The following is a 20,296-nucleotide window of genomic DNA, read 5'->3' as shown; positions in this document are numbered from 1 at the left end:
TTTAACATTTTTCCCAAATAGTTTAGAATTGCACATACTCTGAATAAAAGACATTATAGCACCAATAGCCTGATTAGCAGCTCTTAAGGCTCTGTCATGCTCTTCAGATGATAAAGATAGGATTTGCGCATTTTCCATCTCAAGTTTCAACCAATTGCGATATAAGGCATCACAAGTGAAATATTCTCTCTACAAGCAGAAATAAAGTTTCTTTAGCATTTCAGCAAAAACATGCCCTTCCTGTGACAGTTCTACCAGCCAGAAGAAAGGTTTCTCAATCCATCAGCATACAAGATGACATCATTGGAAAGGACCTATGATATTTTCATGCAATTGCTTCCACTCACAGAATATACAAAGATATCATGATAGCCCAACCAAAAACATCAAAAGAAACTCTTATTACTGACTAGAGCTGTGGCCTCTCAAGTACTTAGTTCCAATAATGCCAATCTTGCCAAGCTATCATACTAATTATCTCCCATATTCATCTAATGGCCACTAACTTTGAGAAGCCTGAAGTGGAAACACAGTATGACACATAGTCAATCTGCCTGAGACATGACCGCCATCTCTCCATCAACCCCTAAAAAAGGTTCACCCTAAGAGCTTTCTGCCTAATCAGGTGAGGCACCTGATAGTTCCATACACAATGACTCTTGAGAGCTTTCCATCCAACATTTAAAATAGCATCAGTTTAAGTCTTAAGAGCTTTCTGCAAAATCACATGAGCCAAATGGTAGTCCCCTGCAGTCTCTCTCAGCTGAAAGTGACAACTGAAGAAGTCATCATTCAAGGCTTGCACAATCCCAAATTTGGCGCCAAAACTTCTTAACAAGTACGGGGAATTCCAAGTCTTCTCCTATGCCTGTAGCCACTAAAATGTCATCAAATTAGCCATCCAAATCCATCAGCCACTCACACTATCGATGCTGATGTTTCACTCATGGGGAAGGACTATGCTTTTCTTACATGGAAGTATGACTCTTCTATGGATGGGTCAACCTTTAATGCATCAGAGATACAGAATACTTAGTATTTAGAGAGCAGTGCATCACATCATATTACTTCTAGAAAGTGATTGTTTTCTTTTATGCATTCAACTCATTCTGGCAAGAAGGTAACTTGTGCCAACACTTCTCATGCAATTTGCGGTATTGGCGAGGTGCAGATTACAACAGCGGATGCCACAGATTTCCAACTTTTGGATGTTTTATATGTGCCAAGGATCACAAAGAGCTTTCTTTCACTGACTACTTTCAATAAAAGTGGATTTCATGTCCTTTTTGAGGATGATAAATGCATTGTGTGAGAAAGAGCTTGACTCTGCATCGAGGCTTTCTCGCACTTTGTATAGAGATCTCTTTCTTTCACACAATAATGTGAGCAGACCAAACTGTGCATTTTCAGTTGCTACACTTACTCTTGCAATGAAAAGTGTGGAGTTATGTCATGCTAGATATTGACACGTCAACTAGTAGTCTCATGGCTCTTCAAAGGTAATACTAAATAGTGATTGATGCTTTGCCTACTTTGGATACTCCACCTCCCCATGCTTTTGAGGGTTGCATTCATGGAAAAATGCATTGGTTTGCCTTAGGAGGATGGTGCAATGTGTGTTGTCCGAAAAGTACAGCTGATACACAATGATGTATGTTGTCCTATGCAAAATGCTCTTGGAGGCTATCTTTATTCTGTCACATTGTCTTGAAGGCCGAATTGGATATGTTTATCCATTTCAAACACTTCGTTGTCAAATTGGAAACTAAAATTAGTTTGAAAGTGCAAATTGTTCATACCAAATAGAGGGGGGAAGTACATGTCTAAAGCCCTTGTGGATTATTTGTTGGACAATTGCATTGCACATTAGCTTTCAATGAGGATGATTCCTCAACAGAAATGAAGTAGTGGAATGTAAGAACTGCACTCTTATGGAAATGACTAGATGCATGTTCAAGAGCAACGGGCTGCCTTACAGATTTAGGCTCGAAGCCCTTATGTATGCAAATCATGTTTTGAATCATACTCCTACAAAAGCATTGAGGACAATCACACTATATGAGGCATTATATGGCAAGAAGCCTAGTGTGGAATACTTTCTTGTTTTTGGTTGTGTTGCATATGCACATGTACTCAAAGAGCTTTGTGCAAAGCTTGACGGCATAGCAATAAAATGCATTTTTATTAAATATAGCATGGAAAGCAAAGAGTATCAGTTGTATAACCCTTCCACATGCAAGGTTTTCATGGGTAGAGATGTCATATTCTCTGAAAATTCAGTAAATATGCATGCTGAATTTGAAATGTCAGCCACATCATACTCCTTGGCTATATTTAAACTTCTTCTTCCATACACTATTAGTTCAGAAGCTGAATATCTTGCAGGAAATCAGCAATTCCAGCATATTGAACCTGCCTCACTTGCCCCAAATCACCCTCCAACTGATCTAGTTTCTCCCATGGCAATGGCTGGGTAGTTGTGCAAGGCCTGTGACACATACAACCCAAACAGTCCTGAGACGGCTGTTATAGACTCTTAAAGAGAATCATATTGATGCTCCTTTGCTGAGCTCAGCTTACAAGTTTGGGTGCTAAAAATGCAAGGGAGGCACATTTTGTTGATATAGGCCATCTTATTGATAATGAGGAAGTATATGCTTTTGCTAGTACTCTTTTGGATGAGGATGAGCCTACATGTTTTCGGATGCACAACAAGAAGTGCATTGGGTGCGCACACCGAGTGATGATATGAGCTCTATTGAGCAAAATCATACTTGGAAGTCTTATCGACTTGCCTTCTAGCAAAAAGGCCATTGGTACACGTTGAGTTTACATGCTAAAAAGTAAACCTGTTGGATCTATTGACAAATACAAAGCAAGTCTCGTAGCAAAGGGATACACTCAAATAAAAAGGGCATTCACTATGAGGAGACATTTTCTCCTACATCCAACATGACCACCATTAGCTATGTCATAGCTGCTAGAAACGTTTAGAAACGAAACGTTAGAAATGTGTTTCATAAGTTTCTTTCTCGAGGGGTAAAATAAGAAACGCGGGGTTTTTTATATAGGGATTTTTAATAGTTTTGACTAGGGAAAAAGGTTCTAACCCTCTATGGAACTCTTTCTTAAACAAAGAATGGCCAATTGAGCTTGAGTGATAATAGAGTCAATTGAGAATAATACATTACATATCCATGATCCATTATTGACTTGTCACTTATATCAAAGTTAGCCTTTGGACAAGCTATACTATAATTTAAAACTCAAACATCATGATTCATATATATCATACAAAGAAAATTGAAATAAACATGTAAATAGCCTATCTACAATATGGACTAAGTTAAGCTGCAACATCATGATTCTCATTTCAAAACAAACTCACAATATGTGAAAATCGAGAATGAATCATGATATATCATAAATAACTCATAAATGAGACTAAAGTCATATAATAATCAACTCTCAAGAACAGAATAGATACTAGATTGCTAAAGTCCAACAACCAAACAAATCACAAAAAAATCAATCTCTCATCCAAAATCTTGAGCCGTCACGAGTCATTACACATCATCAGCATCATATTTAACATTTTGCCCAATTGTTTTTGTCAAAAAAGCCATGTTTTGGGTTCCAACTCACAACCCTCCCCCTCCCCCTCCCCCCCCAAATCTTTTTTACTCTCAAAAACGTTTCCTACTTTAAGAAACATTTCGTAAGTTTCAAACTGAAATAAACATGTGTCTTAGCTGCTATGAGCTGTGTGATTGCTATGGCTTCACATTTCCGTTGGGATGTACATCAATTGGACATAAAGAGAGCAATTGTGAATGGATATTTGGTTGTGCAAGGCCAAAAGCACAAACTATATGAGCTGAATAAAGCCCTGTCGAGCTTAATACAAGCTCCACATGCTTGGTACTCTAAGATAGATTCATTTGTATCATGTGCAGTTTCCAAAACAGCCCAACTAAACCCATGCTCTATATAAAAAAGAAAGGGGAGGATTTGATCATCATCATCATTCTTTACATAGATGATGTCTGCTCACTAGATCAATAATAAGGAAATTTTGAAAATTTCGAGGCTGAATTGGAGTCTACTTTGATATGTGAGATATGGGGTTGCTTCATTACTACTTGAGGATTCCATTCACCCAAAATCGGCATGGAATTGTTATGTCTCAATCACAATATGTTCAGAGAATGCTAGTATGGTTTAACATTCAAGATTGTGAACCTATAACCACACCTATTGAAATTGGGCTGAAACTCTTAATGCATGATGGCAATTATCTATCAAATGTTGCTACTTGCAGCCAAGCTATTGGTTGACTCATCTATTTGTGCAATAATCGTCCTGACGTATAGCATGCAGTATCATAGCTGAGCAAATACATGCACAATCTAAGGACACTACATTGGCAAGTTGTTTAGCACATTTTTTCGTTATGTGCAAAGAACACGGTCATATGGTTTGATATTTCCCAAGGGAGAGACTTGCATTTAGAGTGCTATTGGACAAACCCTCTTCTATTCTGTGACGGTTAGAGTGCTATTGGAGTAGCACGGAATCCAATGTTTCATTCTTGTAAGAAACACATTCAGATACATTATCGAGAGAGATCACATGTAGGGGAGAGCAACATCATCTACATTCCCACATACGAGAATGTTGCAAATATTTTCACCAAGGCACTATCATGTGAAAAGTTCAAGGAATTTCAAAGATCCTTGAACTTAATACTTTTTGGCAATCGATTCACTTCTTGTACATCATCACATTGGCACTACGTAAAGGTCTTACAATTTGCAAATTATGGGCATTAACCAATGTATAAGTGTGTGGTGTGAACACAACTAAGTTAATAAGCTGTCACTATCTCCAGAGACAATTTGATCTAGTTGAGTTAGGTATAGTTAATATAGTACTAACTTACTTTAGATCTACTGTACTTTCATTCATTCATTTCGATACTTGCAACTTTAGCATGTGACTATTGCCCACTCTTGTGCAATAACTTGTGTTCTCTCTCTCTCTCTCTCTCTCTCTCTCTCTCTCTCTCTCTCTCTCTCTCTCTCTCTCTCTCTCTCTCTCTCTCTCAACAATGTCATCATCTAGCCTAACGTATTGTCCCTTGCCTTCATATGTAAAATGCTAGCAATATCTCAAGCTTAGAAAAAATGCAAATCAATCTCACCATTAGAGGACTACCTAAGAGAATGGCATGCCATCAATTGGAAAACCTCAACAAGTTTGTACGTATGTGCGTGATTTGTATGTGTGCATGTGCGCACGCGCCCACACACACACGTACATACGTACGTATGTATGTACATACATGTCACACACACAACACACACACACACATAGATACATACACAATTTGGTATTTGGTGAGTGCTACCCCCCAAATGTGATCAAAGATAGCAGACGAGCCAAGCTCACATTTTTCCTATGTACAAATAGAATAGCTTGCTGGCCCAATGAATAGCATAGCCTGATTGCATTGGGATCATCCTCCTCTGACACCCTACTTACCACGAAGGAGGTCCAACCAAGTGTTCAAGTGGGCAAGAGCCTAGACTTACATCAGCACAACATGTGAACATGGTGTCCAACCAAGTGATGCACTAGAAGGTGGGGCAAATATTACTGAAGACAATGAGCAAGAGTTACGCTGGCAAGTTTCCTATGCGTAGATAGGATAGCTCACACACTGAATGAATAGGGAAGAGCTTGATTGCACCAAGATCCTCCTCCATGGAACATCCAACCGAGTGTCAGAGTGGGCAAGAGCCACGACTTACACAAAAGCACCATGTTAACATATGTGTCCAACCAAGTGGTGCACATAGCGAGACTTCAACACGCAACCTTGCAATTGTGAGCCCAAGTAATGATCACTAGGACATCACCTTTGGGACAAGAATTTGAGGTTTTACCAATGTAGTAGCCCCAAACTAACCATTTATTTATTGTTGAGAGAAACCTCACCAAAATGCTCAAAGTATCTAACCACGTGTTGGGTTCAATTTATCTATGCACATGCATTTCCAAATAAGAGGCATGTTTATTTTGCACAAATATCTTAAGATTTGAGTAGAATGTCTTGCTACATCAAAAGGTAAAAGATTGTGCTTTTCCATGAATCCTACACACACCCCTTTTTTGGGTAAGAAACCTCAAATGGGTTGAAAGCTCCATGAAGTAGAAATACACGTAAGAAGACCCTAGTGACTTTAGAGACCAATAGGTATCTCTTCATCCTGATCCACTAAGTTTATAGGTGTTTGATGACCACATATTGGGTTTCACATGTGTAGTTTCTTTCACATGCATTTGGAGTTTTCTTCTGTCCCTTCTCTCTCGCTATTAAAGGATCTCTTTGTTGGCTCTTATTGGTGATTGACTCTCCTCGTCATTCTTGTGCGAGAGGAGCAATTCCAATTTTAGTTTTACATTTGGAAAGTTGAGTGGAAAAGAATTTCTATTTTGTTCTAATGGAGTTTTCATTATTGCCAACTTGGTCCATTGATCAAGCAACATCAGATAGTAGATTTGACATTCCTATCATAGTTCAAGATCCTCTAGGTCACATGGTAAGTCTTTAAACCTCAACTACTTGCCAAACTAGTCCAACATCACCCACAAACGATTGAAATGGTTGCCATTGAACTAGATCACACCAATGCTATGACCAATGTTGCAAGTGCCCATCCCAGATGCCTAAGGATGTAACATCAGTTTTGGCTTAAACTTTTCCCTTGTTTTGTATAGGTGATGTAACATCAACTCTATAAGGTCCCATAGGCCATAGGTATAGAATATCATGGCCCCAACGGACATGTAATGGGGTATCTATGCTTTCTATCACTCAATGACACGGAGAGTTTGGGCATAAGGAGGCTTTCTGATGCAATTGGCATAGGTTTGGAGAAGCACAATTGCTACTTCTCACCTACTCTTTTACTCTTTATATTAATGTTCTATATAAATATGTTGACAAGATGGGAGAAGCAAGAGTGAGCTCAGATGGTGTATTAATACACATACTCCTATATTTGAAATGATGTGGTTTTGATCTCATATTCTCATGAGGGTTTGCAAAGACATTTGGATGCATTGCAATCATTTTGTGAGAACAAGGGCCTGAAGGTGAACCTTGGGAAGGTTAAGGTTATAGCATCCTACATGGGCATGGGTGACTCGTTTGATGCCTCACTTTTCCTTCAGGGGAATGATAATGGAGCCTGTTAGATCATATCTCTACTTGGGTGCTACTTCCATTCAACAAGACCACACTTCACATTAAGAGAGGCAACCACAACTAGTTTGGACAGAATATACTGCATTGGCGGCTCAAGAAGTTATGTGCACATGTACATATCAAATTATGGCTTTTGACATATTGTTCACTCCTACTTTGTTGTCGTTGTACGGAGCAAAGACATAGGGGCCAAGCCTCAATCACGTACCACATAAGACCACTCAAGCTGAGCTCATTCCAACTCCAATAGTCATTGACCCCTTATTTTAAGGTTGTGTCATGCCTATAAAGGGTTTAGGAGCTCCACAAGCACAAATACCCCAAATTACATTGGCTTCATCGAAACAAACAATAGAGGAGCACATACAAGTTGCTACTATGCTCAAATGCGAAAGTGGCTTGGAAACATGAATTACAAATGGGTCACATGCTACCCTTGAGTATAGCATTGCCCACATTTGGAGTTAGTCGGCTCACAGAGAATCAGATCATTAGAATGGATGTTGCCAAATTAGATACAGAGGAGACTTGGATCATCCCCCAAGAGCCACTTACCACAAAGATGGTTCATTACCAAACCATCTCCTACATATCTCACTTGTTGGATTTGTGACTAGGCCTACATGGATGTACACGTTTCACATGGGGTACATAGTGTGATGGGATAAATTCGAGTCTCTTTGCATCATCTGATGATTAAGGCAAGCTATTACACACAAATAGCTATGGAGGACCTTATCTACTATGAAGCATGATTTAGGACATCAAATCAAAGGAGCATCATGTGTGTCAATGCATAGTATATTACAAGATTAGAGAGAGGTAATATTGTCCCTTCTGAGACCATTTGGGCCACTTCGTAGAGTAATGTAATACAAGGATCAAAGGTGCCGAAATTTATTCCTCTTAAAGATCAAGAGGAGCAAGGATATATATAGGGCATCAAGATGACACCACCTTGTAGCCAGACTGCCGACGACTACCAACCTTGCGTGACCTTGGGCAGAACTAATGCATCACCTATGAGTCCTTCCGCTGCCTGTCGGCCCTTCAACCCTACCGTCAACCCTGCTGTTCCCCCTTCCGCTCTGCTAGCCAATTGCCACTGCCGCCAACTCCTTGTTCCTACTGCTGCCTCACCTTCCGCCTCCTATCACATCCGCCTCCTCTATCCCACCACAGCTACCTCCCTGGCTCACAGCAATCGCCCTGCCTATCACACCTCAACTTGCTTTGCCCACACTCTCTCCTCGCTTCGCAGCCATGGACACTTCCTTAGGCTCCTCATCCACCCTTGCAGCCTTTGTAAGATTCCTTGCACAAGCAACATCCATCTCCCCTTCCCCTACACAACCCCACTAGGCAGACCAGCGGCTTTACCTTGCGCCAACAGCCCAGGAAGCACCCGCACCAGCGACACATGGAGCTAGCGTATCGCCGAGATTGCAATCGGTCCTCCACCATCCCCAGGGGGTTCCAATGCAGTCCCCCCCCTCCCATACGCTCAGCCGATGCCTTCCCACCAATCCACTTTGCTCCAGACACAAAGCTAGCACTTAGGGAGAGAGTGACAGCCCTAGAAGCATCATCCTTGGCCTGCAAAATGGTTGGAGATCATCCGCCTACCCACAATCTTAAGGACTACATCCAGTCTGCTCTTACTGGCACCCCAGCCAAGATCACGTGAGTGGTGCCCCTTGGAAAGGGTTGCTTCAGACTCCAGTTCAGCTCACTTGAGCAGATAGAGGCAGCACTTGCTAGCAGCCCACTTGATGTCAAGACCTCAGTAGTATACTTTGACAGATGGATCGAGGGCCGGGACTATTCATTGCTTGGAGATGGCACTACCATCACCATATGTTTTCCTGGCCTTGACGAGTATTTTATGCCATACCTTTCTGAGATTGGCAGTGCATTCGGCCACATCATACAGAGAGATAGGACCTTTGCTAACGCAGTCTCAGAAGGCCCACATAGATACCCATCGGTCCGAGTGATAACACCCATAGAGCCTTTGCAATGCCTTCCCCAGAATATTAGAATTCCCTCCATTCACGGGGGCTTTCTTATCCAGCCAGTCTCTTATATAGGCCTCCCTTGTCAGTGCTTTGCTTGCAAGATGATTGGACATCTTGCAGTTGAATGCCCCAGGACACACCGACGATAGACCTCCTTCAGGGATGAGGGAGGTGGTAGACCTAAGATGCGTCAAAGGAGTGATGCAAAGCGCCAGAGATGGCGCAAGGCTAGACAGAGGAGGAGACAGCACCAGCGAAGAGAGCGTGCTAATGAGAGGCAGAGGCACAAGGGCCTAGAGCTAAGACGGTGGAGAGTGATAAGGGGCCTCAGGCCACCAGCCCATGCAAAGCCACTGCGGCCCCACACTGCTCCCATACACGCTCCTCTGGATGCCCAAGAGCTAGAGGTCCCATAGCCACTGATAGGGGCAACATTGCAAATGGATGTGATTCAATCCACGGAGGCAATGACACCAACAGCTTCTCAGGCGCTAAAACAGGCTTCAGATACGCACCAGTCCCCCAGACCATTGCTCCATCAGGTTGAGCTTACCGAGCTTAGCCCATCTCAAGTACCCGACACACAGCAGACAGGGGCGGCCGTGATAGCCGAGGACAGTGAGCAAGAGGTAAAGGACTCAGATGCCTACTCTGAGGACTTCCCCCCATTACACCCCATAGCAAAGATAGCAGAGAGGACACGTGAACGGGTATATACTAGGAGGTAGCAGAGGCAGGCATGGGCTGTACAGCCACACCGGTCCGAGAGGTTGAGACACACTCCATGAGGATACTCTCATGGAATGTATGAGGCTTCGGAGGTCGTCACTTTAGGTAGGGCCGGAGCCTCATGCCACAAGATCTGAACAGAGCTCTAGTAGAAGGACCGATTGATTTTCTTATGTTACAAGAGCACCATCTTTCAGTAGACAGGATATCCCGATGCTGCGGGAAGCTATTGCCAGGTCAGAGTCACACTTACTAGGCAGCAGCTATAGGTGCTACCAAGATACAGGCTGGAGTATGCATATGTGTTGGGGAGCAATGCACTCAGTCGGTACAGGGCTGGGGTATTCTGATTCCATGGAGAGCCATGTGGGTCTCGGTGAGAGTGGAGGAGGCACTCATTGGTTTGTTGCCCATTTACGCCCCGAATGGCCAATGAGACAGGAGATAGTTTTGGACCACCCTCAGTCAGCAGTCTCTACCACATGTTGATCACTGGATGGTAGGGGGTGACTTTAACATGGTGGAGGATCTTGAGGACAGGATAGGCAAATGCACAGAAATCATTAGGGAAGGAGAGCAGGCTGCTTGGGAGGAGTTCTTACTCTAGATTAGAGGCCAGGACTCATGGTTCACAGCAGAGTTTGGCAAGACCACAAGCTCAATTCAGTTCTCCAAGAGAGACAGGGCGATAGGAGCCAAGGCTTTCTCCAGGATTGATCAATTTTATGTGGATGACTAGGCCTGCAACAAAGGCGGCCTTACAAGCATCATACTTGGCACGACCCTCTCGAGGACCACTCACCGATTCAAATACTTCTTGAGAGAGTGGGGGGACCCCATTCCCGTGTCAAGATTCCAAAGCACTTGTTTTATGAGGATAATCTTAGGGAAACAGTCACACAATGTTGGAGATCTAGACCCTTCTCAGCTGGACGGGAGCAGCTAGTGACTTGGATGAGAGCCTACAGGAGATTAGTTCCCTCTTTAGAGAGGAGGCCACAAGGAGGAGACAGAATCTTCTACAGAAGGAAAGAGCTGCTAGGGCATCATTAGTTGCCTTACAGAGGGAGGAGGAGAGACAGCCAGGATGCAGATGGATAGTTGAGAGGATGCATACCGCCAGGGCAGAGATTGACCCCATGAAGGAAGCTATAGATCACAGTACATATTTCATGCGAGAGCCTCATTTTGGACTCAGTCTGGGGACAAGGTTAATAGGGATTTTTTCCGCACCACAGGGCCTAAACACTCTAGACAGGGTGTTCGGAGACTTAGGAGAGCTGATGGATCCATTGCACATGGCCCTCTAGAGGCGAGACAAGTGACCACACAATACTATACATCCCTTCTAGGATCCACCACTAGACCCCCTGAATATGAGAAAGATAGAGAACCAGTTTGGCAGAGCACGTAGAGGGTGGTTACAGACAGGATGAGCAAAAATCTGATGGCCCATTTTACAAAGGAGATGGAGGAGGCACTTCGGGCACTACCCTCAGGCAAGTGTCCAAGAGAAGATGGACTAGATAAATCCTTCTTTGTAAGCTACTGGGATCTTATCAAAAAAGGCCTTCACTCAGTCTTTCAGGAGACTCTCTGAGGGGCTGATTCATCTTATCCCGAAAGGAAGTGGAGATAGATTGGAGATCACACAGTGGAGACCGATCGCCTTGCTTGGAACTGCCTATAAGATCCTCGCAAAGGCGATTAGTCTCAGGCTAGCACCAGTGATATCCGATATTATACACCCCACTTAGACAGGATTCGTCCGAGAGCGCAGCATCTTGGACAACATCTTCACCTTTTGGGAGACCACAGCTTTGGCTAGATCCACGAGGCAAGACCTTATTGTGCTCCTTCTTAACTTTGAGAAGGCATATGATCGCGTGGATTGGGATTTCCTGGAGGGCACAATGCTGAGGATGGGCTTTCCAAAGCAGTGGGTCAAGGGTGTAGCGGCTCTCTATTCTTCAGCACATAGCCAGGTAATGATTGGAGGGGCAAGAGGAGATAGATTCAGCATCCATAGATCAATTAGATAGGGATGTCCACTTGCTCCGTTCTTGCTTCTATTTGTAGCACAGGCCATGAGTTCCTTCTTGAGAGACAGATCTACAGGTATCATAGGCATCACACTACCCATCCTTGAATTTGAGGAGCTTCTTGATGTGGAGTTTGCTGAAAATACAACAGTTTACTTAAATGGGAATGAGGGCAACTTTAGAGCCTTTGTAACAGCCATGGAGACATTTTGCAGAGCATCAAGAGCATTAATAAATTGGCACAAATCCTTTGGATTTTGGATATGCAACACTAGACAGCTAGAGTGGCGACCACACGATTTCACATGGGTTCCCCGCGGGACCGCCATGAGATATCTGGGATGCCTTGTGGGGATTGATATTACCTCAGAGCAGCAGCCGGGACCCCTCCTTTTGAGCATCAGACAAAAGCTTTTGTATTGGAGCTCGGCAAGACTCTCATTGGGAGGAAGAGTAGTGGTTGCCAACCAAGTTCTTCTTGTGACCATGTGGTACATCACTTCTCGTTGGGCATTCTCTAGGTCATTTTCATTTGGTCACAAGGAGATGGGAGTCTAGCCAGAGCAAAGGTGGCTTGGGATGTCATCATCCAGAGGAGGATTGGGGATCATAGACCCAAATAGTCAAAGCAAAGCCTTATTGGTCAAGCTCATTGTTAGGGGTTTCCTTCCAGGTGAGGAGCCCTGGAAGAAACTTCTAATGGGGAGGCTAGAGGACTTGACATCTATACATGGAGGACCATGGCAGCCCAGCATTCACTAGATATTTCAGGAGATCAACACCAAAGATTTAGGGAGGAGCTTCGAGGTCAGATTTGCAGCTGCCATTATTAGAGCTTGGAGATCTGTATCTCCAGGGCTCCACCAGGTCCCTTCGACTACTATTGAAGTGAAGAGGAGACAGCCTCTTCTCTTTAATCATTATTTGAGATCAGATTCAGGCCACACCATTGGGCAGCGGACACACTTGTCATGGGGGAGATTCTCTTTACAGGTCGCTACATCAGTGGGGGAGTGGTTTGCATTTCACGAGTTACCACACGAGACCCAAGGGCAAAGATTACACGGTCTCACGGGAGCCAGGGCTATGATTGAGGCCATGATGGAAGGGGTTCCACCAAATTGGCAAACTGAAACAGCTTCCTATCAGACTTGGATTGGTCTTTTCTCTAGAGGGGATATCCTTCTAGCAGTCATTGCATCTAGTAGAGACAGGACATTCGCTTTCACACTTGAGGAGGATGGCCGCCTCCAACGAGAGGACCTTGACCTTACAGTACTCAGTGGGGCTGCTCTAGGCCGAGAATCAGAGTAGTGGCACACTTTCAAAGAAAATGGCACATAGACCCGGACCCAACCACTTGTCTTATAGATGGATGGAGATATTGGGCATACCAGAGGAGGCCTCTACAGATACTTCAGTGGGATCCAGGAGAGTGGGTGTGGAGGGATCCCTTCCTTTGATAGGCCATCCGACATCCCCTTCTCTGGCTACACTACTAGATTGGGATGGAGGATACAGATGAGCAAGATTAGAGCACAGCCTGCAGCCATCCCTCATTGGCATAGAGAGGGTGTCTCAGATGAGTTCCTATACAACTTTTGGAGGCGGCTACATGACAGCTTCAAGCCCAGGAAGATATCTCTCTTTCTATGGCTTCTAGCCCATAGGAGTTTAGCAGTTGGCACTTGGCTTGGATATGGCAAGGACTGCGATGTGGTGAGCCAAAGGAGACACAGAGACATGGCCTATGGGACTGTCCTATAGCCCAAGAGATTTGGAGGAGAGCTCTGAGGATAGTATTCCATGGTACAACAGAGTCCATGGTGGTGACATGGGGGGCTGCATCTTGGGTCACAAACAAAGGTCCAGCATGCGGCTATGAGGACACTCAAGGGAGCATTTCTTTTCTCATCATCGGACAGCATCTGAGCACGATCCCTACCCTAGACTACTCACAAACACAGTGGACTCACGGACATTGTCACAGATGGGAGTTGATTTCCAGCATTATAGCTTGGTGCATATGGACTGCGAGATGTAGCTAGGTCATTGATCTTCAGGATATACCCACTGGGGAATCTTTATCGAGGATTTGGAGAGGGATAGTCCATACTCTCCGTGGGAGCTGGGAGAGGTTGCATGGCAGCTCTGAGAGGATGAGGAAGAAAAGAGAGGCGTTCCTGATGATTTGGGATTCAAACACTTTCTTTCACACTACCCCTCAGATGGTCTCGCACTTTAGCCCACCAGATTGGTTGTTTACACAACCATTGTATCTTTGATGTACTTAGTTACTCTTCACAAAGTTTCTTGTACTTTGTATTTACCTTAGGGGGACTTTCTCCAAGGTGTTATTAATAGAATTCTCTTTTCTTGGGAGAAAAAAAAATAGGGGCAAGGATAGTCTATTGAGAGAGAGGAGAGTAGATGTTGACTAACCTAGAATAGAACCCTCACAAATTTCTTTAGTTCCATCACTCCAATAAGCACCTCTACTAGTGCCATGTCGATTGGCCGAACCAAGACAACAAACACAACAAAGAGAAATCACTGTGGACCAACCATTACCTTATGCAAATTACATTGTTGGTGGCAACCACCAAGACCTCACTCTCGACCACTATACCTTCATCATACAAGAGATATCACCACCTGCCACAAGGGACACATGCCTCGCTTCACTGGTCTATCCATCATGGATCACCACATGAGGTAGATCCTTGACCAAAGAACACAATAGCTTGTAAACACACTAGGTCATCCTAACATAACCATGGCTAGGAGATAGATTTGGATAGTAACCATTGTTCTGGCTTGTGAATAAGTTAGCTCATCCTAAACTAACCATTGTTAGTAGATAGATGACTCTTTCATATGTATCCTTGCACTATCTTTCTCATTAGGTTGCAATGATGATAGACCAAGTGAAACAATGCAATCCCTCTTGCTCCTATCGCTCTTTTCTTTTCATAATGAATAATTGTATCAATTATGAAGCCTGTAATGTATAAGAGTCACATGGCTATTGGATGTCAAACAAGGTGAGACTCATCATCCCCCCCCCCCCCCCCCCCCCGGGGGCCACCTTCCCTCCCTCTCGTGCATGCTTATGGTAGTAGTGTAGTGCTTCTTAAGCAACTACTACATATGCCAGAATGATCTGACAGTGAGGAACTGGGATGGCCCCAACATGCCATTTTAAGGGTATCCTTAAGCACTTGTCCAATTGTGCACAAAGAAAGCCTTTCAACATAAATAAAGCTTTTTAGGGCTGTTTTCAAGGGATGAAATTATGCATTAATCCATGACAACTTACAAAAAGATGTTAATGCAAGCCTTGATTTTGGTGGCTCAACATTCCATACTATAAATTATGCACTACAACAGAGAAAACAAAAAATAGCAGTTGATGCAAACACATAAAATTCCAACAGCAGAATGCTCAGCCTGCCTCATCCCTGGAAGCAGTGGCATCGACTTGAACCACATAAGACAGCTCTACCTGCAATTTATCAGCAGTGACCAGTCCCTTGCACTTAAACAACAGCCACAAAGCAAGCACCATACCACCAGCAGCCTAAACAGGTTTTTAAAAAACAAGAATTGCTGCCCTGCAGACTGCCCTGGAAGCAGTGGCATCGACTTGAACCACATAAGACAGCTCTACCTGCAATTTATCAGCAGTGACCAGTCCCTTGCACTTAAACAACAGCCACAAAGCAAGCACCATACCACCAGCAGCCTAAGCAGGTTTTTAAAAAACAAGAATTGCTGCCCTGCAGACTGCCCTGAACATGACCAAAAGCACCACAGCCACAACTCAGTGGGAATTCAGCTTAAGCACTAACACCAAGCAAGCATAGGATGACATTCGAAGGCCATGAACAGTCTTTGACATTGTAAAGGAAAGTGAATGGCAATGCACTAAAAAGCAGCCCCCCTTAATCAAGAAAAGTCAAATTAACCTCCTACCATTGCGTGTGCTGTGCTGCGCTACGCCCCCGCCATCGCTTGTTCCCCCCCTCGCCAACTATCCGTGGCCGCCCCAGCGCCCTCGACCAAACACCGATCTTTGGTCGGGTAGTTGAACATTCCCCATCCAAGGTCCAGCTTTGAGATTGGCTTCACTCCACATTGCGCATCAACACAGCGCAAATAGCAGAGGCAGTTCTAATGGGTCAAGGGATCTTCATGGTTAAACTTACCTCACCGGACACAGCGCGTGAGCTATTGGCTAGCTCACCCTATGCCTCCACAAGGGGGGTCATACATACGGTCCCCTGGTACAGTGGCTTCACAGTGGAGGCATTCGCACTCCACAACAGCTTCCTCAGACACCCGGTCACCCTACTATTCCCCAGACTGGTGATAGAGTATCGCCAGCTTGTGGAAGACTTCGGACGGCTCTTCGGCACGGTCCTTCCCGCCTCTTTCGCAGACGTAGTGACAACCACAGGAGTCCCAAAGGTACGGGTGGCAGTGAAAGAGACAAAGAATATACCACAGTTTCTAGAGATTGAGGTAGGCGAACACTCCTTCAAGTAGCAAGTCATTGTGACGGGGCAGCTAGGGCAGTGCCTACATTGCCATGACTTTGGGCATATGGCAGCAAAGTGCACGCGCTTCGGAGCTAAGGCAACTTCGCCGACGGGCCCACAAGTGGACGCAGACAGCTTTACACAAGTCCAAATACGACAAAGAGGGAGATGGCAAGGGGGGCCACAGCCAGCCCCTCAGACACAACTGAGGCAGTAGGGTGTAGGAGGGCGAGCGTCATCCCCTCGGCAAAGCACCATGCAGCCGCCCCCTCCCCACCCCACCCGACAGGACCACAAGCCCAGACACAACTGAGGCAGTAGGGTGTAGGAGGGCGAGTGTCATCCCCTCGGCAAAGCACCATGCAGCCGCCCCCTCCCCACCCCACCCGACAGGACCACAAGCCCACACATCCACCCCCCATGGAGGTGTCACAGGCCGCCTCACCCGAGGGCCCACACCCCCCACGTCCCCATCCCCCCCCTCCCCCCCCACGGTTCCCCACCCCCGACCCTAGTCCACAACCCCCCCAAACACCCGTCGAGTGCATCCAACCACCCCACCATCCCTAGATCCTCCCTCTCCCCACCATCACCCCCGCCGTCCAACCTCCTTGATCCCCACCCAGCACAAGTGCCTCACCCCCCACTCATCCCCCCCCCCCCCCCCCCATAGGAAGTGAGGAGCCCCACACGCCGTCATCTTCCACTCACCAGCAGTCTTGCCCCTCTTTCCCTCCCCACACAGCCACTAGTTCATCCGTTCATGCTGCCCGACACACTTTCCTGAGACAGGCACAGCTGCTACCATAGGAGTTTTTTTGTAGTGGGCCGTGATCTTACTTGAGAGCTGCGCAGTGCCAAGAGTTCCCACTACCCCTGGAGGTGGGAATCTTTGTGGTACGCAAGTCTAGGAGCGGCAAGGTCCACCTACTACCACCACCGGATGGACCAAACTACGCATTCTTCCTCCAAACCTCTCACACATGAGGCTGGACGACATCTCAAATAAACGCATCTCCCAGTGGATGGGAGAAGGTGGACTGGCACTTCTCCCAGTAGTGGCCAGGTTGCATGATGGACATTAACTGGGAGGTTTCCCAGTGGAGACCGATCACCTTATTGTCAATGGCCTATAAGGCACTGGCAAAGATGATTGGTAGGCGACTACGCCCTGTGCTTCCAGAAATCATTCATGACATACAAACAGGCTTTGTCCAGGATAGGAGCATCCTAGACAATGTATTCACCTTCTTTGAAGCGACAAAGTGGGCTCAGTACAGTGGTTCCCGCACAGACTAGCCGTACTACTCTTGGATTTCCAGAAAGCTTATGACAAGGTGGACTAGGATTTCCTAGAGGGCACCATGGTGACATTGGGTCTTCCCCAAGCTTGGATTCGCGGGGTCTCCGCACTTTATAAATCGGCCACCGGCAGGGTTCTCATAGGCGGCAGGCAAGGGGAGGAGTTTTAGCCGGAGAGATCGGTCTAGCAGGGCTGCCCCCTAGCCCCGTACCTGTTCCTACTCTTTGCAGAGGTGATGTCTCACTTCCTCAGGTCACAAGTGAGTGGATTACGTGGCCTCCGACTTCCCATGAGAGAGGAGACAAAGTAGCTATAACTCAAAGTATGCAAATGATACAAAACTCTACATAGAGGACAATGAGTTGATGCTGGAGAGAGTGAGGCTGGCTCTTGAGGTGTTTTGTTCTACAGCGGGGGAGAAAATCAACTAGCGAAAGTTGGTTGGTTTCCTCACGGACCCGAACTCTAGCACGGAGTGGAGCGTCCACCTGGGATTTAGATGGGTGAGCAGAGGGCAGACCGTCTATTACCTAGGGTTCCAGGTGGGACTCAACATCACTCCTGCCCAGCAATTTCTTCTAGTCCTCGATTCTATCCGGAGAAAGCTGACCTACTAGAGCGCGACTCGCCTCTCACTAGCAGGCCAAGCCCTGGTAGTTAACCACGTCCTCCTAGCGACTGCCTAGTACATCGCCTCGTGTTGGTGCTTCTCATCCTATATAGTGCAACTCCGCCGCCTAGTGCGGAATTTCCTTTGGTCCGGGTCAGATGGCTCCAGGGATTCTAGGGCCACGGTGGCGTGGATGACCATCATATGGCATCGGTCAAAGGGAGGGCTTGGGATCATAGACCCAAAGTATCAGAGTATGGGCCTCTTGGGCAAGCTAGTTGTCCGTAGCCTCACACCAAGACAAACCTAGAAGGTCCTATTGCAAGAGGGTCTTTAGGATTGTAGACGAAAGCTTGGCGGTGAGTGGAGGCCATCCCTGAGATGGATCTTCACATCAGCCCAAATCACCCCCCCCCCAAGATCACCTTTCCTATGCAGCTTGCTTTACGTGTGTCCGGGTCTCTATAAGGCCCTAATCCAGAGCCCCCCAGGTTGCCAGGAGGAGATAAACCGTCAGCCGGTGGTCTAGAACCCCCATGTCAGAGATCGGGAAGGGGCCCAATTTGGTGAGCGCCCCCACATATAATGGGCTGGCAGGGAGGCCGGCCCGGCTCGTACTATCAAGACATGGCGGGAGGTGTACAGGATGGTGGACAAGGAGGTGTTGCAGCCAGTATCAAGTTGCCAGAGAGGAGTAGAGTTGAGAAGAAGGGAGAGAGACACAACAATACCGCATGAATGGTTTGCTCCCCCGATACGAGAGCCAATAGAGCCCGGGGCCCGGGGAGGTATGGGCCGCTAGGTTTTCACCAACAAGCATCTGCCTACGCGACGCTCCACCAGGGACCTTCTTCACCGTACAGGGGGGGGGGGGGGGGGGCATCTGGCTCTTGACAGAGGGCAGCAAAATGAGGGGATAGCTTTCCTTTCATAGAGGAGGATCCAGGTGATTGGCTTGCAAAGGAAGACATGGCAACAGGACCCATTTGTCTTCTGGACACGGAGCTCAAGGAGTGGCGCCTCTGGATATGGGAGAGCAGACCACTTGATGAGCTGGAGTGGGATCCGGAAGAGTGGCTATGGCCAGCCACCGCGGTTGCCAAGAAGCCACTAAGGTTCTTGGAGTACACTGCTAGGATTGGCAGACACGTACTGATGCAGGAGGATATGGATTTCGCACCGTCATGTAGCAAGTACTGGGCGGAGCACAGCATCATGGAGCCTTTCCGACGGGCCTTCTGGTGCCACCTATGGGATAGATGGAGACCGAGGAGGGTATCGTATTTCTTATGGTTGGTGGCACATGGAGGCTTGGCGGTGCAAAGTTGGCTCGCCCGGATGCAAAAGGAGGGAGGTTCTAAGCGCTGCATACAACAACCTCTGGAAAACCCAAAGCACTGCCTTTGGTCATGTGAGGCAGCGCAGCTCTTGTGGAGAGCAGCATGCCGCATCCTTCATTGTATCGCACCCAACCTTGGATGTATCTCATGGGGAGCATTCTGTTGACAGGCAATCAGCAAGGGCCAGCACCTTCTATATGAGGTCAAGATACAAGACACGATATTCATTATCGAGGTTGATTAGTGCGCAGTGGTCGGTTTGGAGGCCCTACCCATCCGCCTGGTACTAGAGCCAACAGCAGACCGCTCTGAGGTATGGGAGATCCATAGGAAGTCTTACTGGTTGGCACATCTGGAAGGCATGGTGTCAGGAGGCTTTTGGCAGAGAGAGATTTTCAATACAGGCAACCTTAGCAGAGCTCTAGACCTCCACTATCCAC

The 20,296-nt window shown here is 46.2% G+C and overlaps 1 protein-coding gene across 2 annotated transcripts in view; it reads right to left on the bottom strand.

The window, feature by feature from the left end:
* The window catches only part of LOC148013642 (nuclear pore complex protein), a 111,837-nt gene that overhangs the window by 15,611 nt on the left and 75,930 nt on the right, over window positions 1–20,296 (bottom strand). For both annotated transcript variants that reach the window (XM_087668044.1, XM_087668045.1), the window contains one exon: window positions 39–189. In XM_087668044.1, the coding sequence (XP_087524170.1) occupies window positions 39–189 (151 nt within the window). The remainder of the gene's footprint in view (window positions 1–38; window positions 190–20,296) is intronic.

The sequence above is a fragment of the Lygodium microphyllum genome, chromosome 26 (genome assembly GCF_053477565.2).
Source record: "Lygodium microphyllum isolate KBCC chromosome 26, Lygodium_microphyllum_v1.1.10, whole genome shotgun sequence".
NCBI lineage: Eukaryota > Viridiplantae > Streptophyta > Polypodiopsida > Schizaeales > Lygodiaceae > Lygodium > Lygodium microphyllum.
This window is presented reverse-complemented; position numbering and strand designations above follow the sequence as displayed.